General features: G+C 40.1%; 1 protein-coding gene across 2 annotated transcripts in view; it reads right to left on the reverse strand.

The window, feature by feature from the left end:
- The window catches only part of GYPA (glycophorin A (MNS blood group)), a 31,624-nt gene extending 26,821 nt beyond the window's left edge, over window positions 1-4,803 (reverse strand). The window contains exon 1 of one of the 2 annotated variants that reach the window (XM_037740516.1): window positions 4,477-4,803. In XM_037740516.1, the coding sequence (XP_037596444.1) occupies window positions 4,477-4,513 (37 nt within the window). In that variant the 5' untranslated portion in view covers window positions 4,514-4,803. The remainder of the gene's footprint in view (window positions 1-4,476) is intronic. The other variant, XM_017534544.2, reaches the window with a different exon arrangement.
- Window positions 4,804-5,742: the final 939 nt, after the last annotated feature.

The following is a 5,742-nucleotide window of genomic DNA, read 5'->3' on the forward strand; positions in this document are numbered from 1 at the left end:
GAGACGGGGTTTCACCATGTTGACCAGGATGGTCTCGATCTCTTGACCTCGTGATCCACCCGCCTCGGCCTCCCAAAGTGCTGGGATTACAGGCGTGAGCCACCGTGCCCGGCCTTGCTACCCTTTCTTAAGCAGTTTTTAGAATTCATGTTTATCATCTTACCTGGTTTTATTTCTTTGTATTACTTTTTACTGTCTGTTTTATCCTATTTTAATAAGATAGTTGTTCCGTGTATTACCTGTGTTCCCTCCCACCATCCACTGTACCCATCCTGCAGGGATCCTCCATGGGAGCCCATTTGTCTTCCGGCTCTGGGCTCAGTGTCTGGTTCACAATCTGACATGTAATGACTGAATGTGAAATGAGTGCAGGAATTCAGGGAAGAATTAAGTCATATTAGAAAAAATGGATTCTCCATTTGGAAGAAGACCTCTGATAAGTTTAGAAATAGATATATTGGATTTATTCTTAAGATTCCTGTAGAAAACAAGGCAATCATCTTTTTTTTATAGAGAAAAAATAAAAATGCCAGGCGCGGTGGCTCACGCTTGTAATCCCAGCACATTGGGAGGCCATGGCAGACAGATCACGAGGTGAAGGGATAGAGACCAGCGTGGCCAATGTGGTGAAACCCCGTCTCTACTAAATATACAACAATTAGCCGGGCCTATAGTCCCAGCTACTCAGGAGGCTGAGACAGGCGAGCCACTTAAACCTGGGAGGCGGAGATTGAAATGAGCCGAGATCACGCCACTGCACAGCAGCCTGGCCACAGAGCAAGACTCTGTCTAAAAAAAGAAAATGGGTTAATACTGTTACCTGTGAGTTTAACTACAAAGCTACAGTAATCAAAACAGCATGGTACTGGTACCAAAACAGAGATACAGACCAATGGAATAGAACAGAGGCCTCGGAGGCAACACCACACATCTGCAACCATCCGATCTTTGACAAACCTGACAAAAACAAGCAATGGGGAAAGGATTCCCTGTTTAATAAATGGTGTTGGGAAAACTGGCTAGCCATGTGCAGAAAGCTGAAACTGGACCCCTTCCTGACACCTTATGCTAAAATTAACTCCAGATGGATTAAAGACTTAAACATAAGACCTAACACCATAAAAACCCTAGAAGAAAACGTAGGCAAAACCATTCAGGACATAGGCAGAGACAAGGACTTAATGATCGAAACACCATAAGCATTGGCAACAAAAGCCAAAATAGACAAATGGGACCTAATCAAACTACATAGCTTCTGCACTGCAAAAGAAACAGTTATTAGAGTGAATCAGCAACCAACAGATTGGGAAAAAAATTGTTCAATCTACCCATCTGACAAAGGGCTGATATCCAGAATCTATAAACAACTAAAACAGGGTTACAAGAAAAAAACTAACAAGCCCATTCAAAAGTGGGCGAACGATATGAACAGACACTTTACAAAAGAAGACATATATGAGGCCAGCAAACATAGGAAAAAATGCTCATCATCGCTGGTCATTAGAGAAATGCAAATCACAGCTACATTGAGATACCATCTCATGCTATTTAGAATGGCGATCATTAAAAAATCTGGAGACAACAGATGCTGGAGAGGATGTGGAGAAATAGGAACACTTTTACACTGTTGGTGGGAGTGTAAATTAGTTCAACCATTGTGGAAGACAGTGTGGTGATTCCTCAAGGATCTAGAAATAGAAACTCCATTTGACCCAGCAATCCTATTACTGGTTATATATCCAAAGGATTATTAATCATTCTACTATAAGGACACATGCACACGAATGTTCATTGCAGCACTGTTTACAATAGCAAAGACCTGGAACCAACCCAAATGCCCATCGATGATAGGCTGGACAGGGAAAATGTGGCATATATACCCCATGGAATATTGTGCAGCCATCAAAAATGATGAGTTCGTGTCCTTTGTACGGACATGGATGAATCTGGAAACCATCATTCTCAGCAAACTGACACAAGAACAGAAAACCAAACACCACATGTTCTCACTCATAGGTGGGTGTTGAACAATGAGAACACATGGACACAGGGAGGGGAGCATCACACACTGGGGTCTGTTGAGGGGAAATAGGGGAGGGACAGCGGGGCGTGGAAAGTTGAGCAGAGAGAGCATGGGGAGAAATGCCAGATATAGGTGATGGAAGGCAGCAAATCACACTGCCATGTGTGTACCTATGCAACAATCTTGCATGTTCTTCCCATGTTGCCCCAAACCTAAAATGCAATAAAAAAATAAAATAAAATAAAAATGCTAGCCAGGTACGGTGGCTCATACCCGTCATCCCAGCACTTTGGGAGGCCGAGGCAGGCAGATCTAAGGTCAGGAGTTCGAGACCAGCCTGACCAACATGGTGAAACTCTGTCTATACTAAAAGTGCAAAAATTAGCCGGGCATGGTGGTGTGTGCCTGTAATCGCAGCTACTCAGGAGCCTGAGGCAGGAGAATCACTTGAACCTGGGAGGTGGAGGTTGAAGTAAGCCAAGATTGCACCATTGCACTCCAGCTTGGGCAACAAGAGGAAAAGTTTGTCTCAAAATAAGTAAATAAGTAAAATAAAAATACCAACCTGCTCATGCCTCGCCCCTTAAAAAAAAAAAAAAGGAAGAAAAAGAAAAGAAACTTGCTCTTACACCTTTCTGCTATAGCCGCATCAAGAGAGTTTCCTAGGAGGGTTTCTGAAACTACGAAGATAACCGCTTGAGTTCTGGAGACCACTGTTGCCTTCGGGGTCATCTGGTCCTGGTGACCCCTACATCAAGTGCCAGTTAAGGCTTTAATCCACTATCTGCTTGAGTAGTTGTAGAAACTAAAGAAAAAATTATTTCTTTACTAGGAACCCTTTTCAAATTTCTGTCACCTGTAAGTCACACAGAGCTTTCCCAAATACTGAGCACACCCCAGTAGAGCATGCAGTGTCTAATTTTGGTTGAGTTATGCCAAGTTTGGTCTGCTCCAAGGAGCAACACAAAGAATACATCTTCTTTTTTCTATGTAATAACACTACAAATATATGACTATGTATACAAATATTACACCATATCCCTGTCATTTGTTTTCTTTTCTTCAAACTAAATATTTTCAGACTTTTCTGGTAAACAAATCAGAGTACCTATATTTGTCTTCTGTTTTTTTTCTGTAATTTTCTCTTCTCTCTGAGTTTTCAGAAATCATCAATCACATATGTAGGTTTGTTCCCTAATCTATAATTATTGACAGCTACTACTTATTTTAATACTTATATTTTTAATAATTATTAATCATGATACTTAATTCTTAGCATAGAAAATGCATAGTAAGCTTAACATTTTACTTTGTTTCAGGCATCAGGAAGTGTATTCCATTAAATACTTGGTTTGGTCTTTATGTTATTACTTTGAGGTAAGTATCAACATTGCCTGCAATTTACAGAGGAGGACACATAAAAAAATGTGGGCCCATAATTTGCCTTCATGTTCCCCAGCCTTGAGAAATAAAACTAGATTTAAATCCAGTTTTGTCTGTTCCTCATGCCTGTTCTCTTAACTATTACACTATTTTATCCTCTCCTAGGGTATCCTAGAAAATGCTGATCTCTCTTCCCTATATGCTACAGAGTGTTTCGTAGATCCTCGACACTTGCTCTAACTTAGGGTACAATAATGTCTAGTAGACTCAGAATGTTTCAAGTAACTGCCTGCCCCTTATTTGTGTGCTGGTCGGTAGTTTTGCTAACACATAAACACTCACTTGAGGGGGTGTTTAACTGTAACATTCTCAGAAAGAGGTCAAACTCATGTAAACTTAACACACTAAATTAATAACTAAATTTAAATGAAGTTAAATTAAATTCAGATTATTGAATTAATACAATTTCATAATAACCCTATGACATTTCTTTATTTTAATGGATTTAGATTTCTTCAAAAATTCACATGACACCTGAACCAGTAAGAGTTTTTTTTTTTTCTTCCAATGTCACACTTTAGTAATGTACCCACAGAGAAGTGAGCAACTCCCCACGGTTTCAGTGTTCATACTTTTGGTTTCTCACCATTTGGCAGAAGTAGAAAATTACATTTTTGGAAAACTCAAAGCCATATAGCTACCAACACCTTCATTAATAACTCTTTAGTTTGGAAACGAATCTCCTTATAACTCAAACAAAGCAATACATTCATTCACACAGAGGTATTTCTCATAGCATTTGGTACAATTCTTTTAGTTCTGGCTAGACTTAGAATTGAAGGAAGCTTCTCATACTAGAAAACTGGATTCAGCCGTAAATACTGGGCTCCTTGTGCCATTTCCCCCACATTGGCAGCTGAGTTCCAGTAAAATCCATCCACCAAACTGGAATAGGAAATACTATTCATTTATTCATTTAAATAAGATAGAACTAAAATAGGGTCATTTCTATTTTATTCTATGATCTCATAACCAATAAAACAGGACCAAGCTAAAATAAAATCACTTACCTGACAATAGTAATGCAAAGATTATTTTTCCATACATCCTGAGATCATGAGCTGGCTCCCCAAGTCAGTGCAAAAAAACCACCAAGGACAACTGCAAGTGCTAGTGTCTGGCCTCAGCCTGCTAGCTGTTATCTTCCAGGTCCACCTTCCTGAGGCCATCATCAGCTAATAGGCAGGGGAAGCATTTTAAATGATGCAAAGTTGTTAGGCGCCTGTTAATAAAGATACATGGGTATCTTCTTAACTGGGGCTATGAAAGTGGTAAGTACAATTTTCACCGCAAGGAACGGGCTGCCGTTTGTGATATTAACTTTGCATAAGTAAAGTGGGTATGGCAAGGTGATAGACAAGAGCCACCCACTTGGACAAAGAACCAGACTGCGAAGCTCTGAGCCAGGGCATGTGCCAGGCTGACGTAACTGTTGTGGAGCTATGGACCTTCTCACTTCTATGTCGAGATCCTGTGGTCCAAATGAAAGCGACTTCCGATATGTGAAATGAACATAATTGAGAAATTTAAAGCATTTGAGCTTTCTGAGGTTCTGAAAGACTCCCAAACTCATGGTGAGTCATACAGCAATGTAAGAGACACGAGACGCAAGAAATCCTTCATTGAAAATAGAGTTTGTACGGAATAGCTAGTGCCTGGACAGCTACAAAACCGGTGAGCTGTTTCTCTCCGAGATAAGCGTAAGTAAGCATAAGTGAATACCAAGACAGTAAAGGCAAACAGTCAGAAACTAAACCCAGCAAACCCAAAACCTTATTGTTAAAGGAGGTTAAAGTGCAGGGTATGGAAATCTGAGGAAGCTCAATTTTAAAAGGAGGCAGAACAAAAAATATAAATTAGATCTGAAATGATTCAACAGATGGTGATTAGATACTCCATCTAAATCATCTTAATTCCTATAAGATTTTTGTGAAAGTCTTTCCTGCCTGACCCGGAAAATCAATTTGCTATGTGAACAATTTGCCACATATATCATATTTATATTTTTACCCAAAGTGTGGTTTTAAAAAAAATCTTTTATGAAGCCAATATTTGCAGCTTCAGGAATCTGGGCCACAGAGAAAAAAAAAATATTTAGTGGAGAAAAGATGGAGATAAGTATCAGCAGAGCATCCCAGAGAGGGAGGAGCCTGAGACTGAGGGACTAGGGGATGGAGGGAGCAGAGATGTGGACTTGGGGGAGATGGAAGAATGAATGACACGGAGCAGGTAATCTGAGCAGCAGGACAAGAATCCAGAGCACCTCTTTTTTTTCC

The sequence above is a fragment of the Cebus imitator genome, unplaced genomic scaffold, assembly GCF_001604975.1.
Source record: "Cebus imitator isolate Cc_AM_T3 unplaced genomic scaffold, Cebus_imitator-1.0 Scaffold4, whole genome shotgun sequence".
NCBI lineage: Eukaryota > Metazoa > Chordata > Mammalia > Primates > Cebidae > Cebus > Cebus imitator.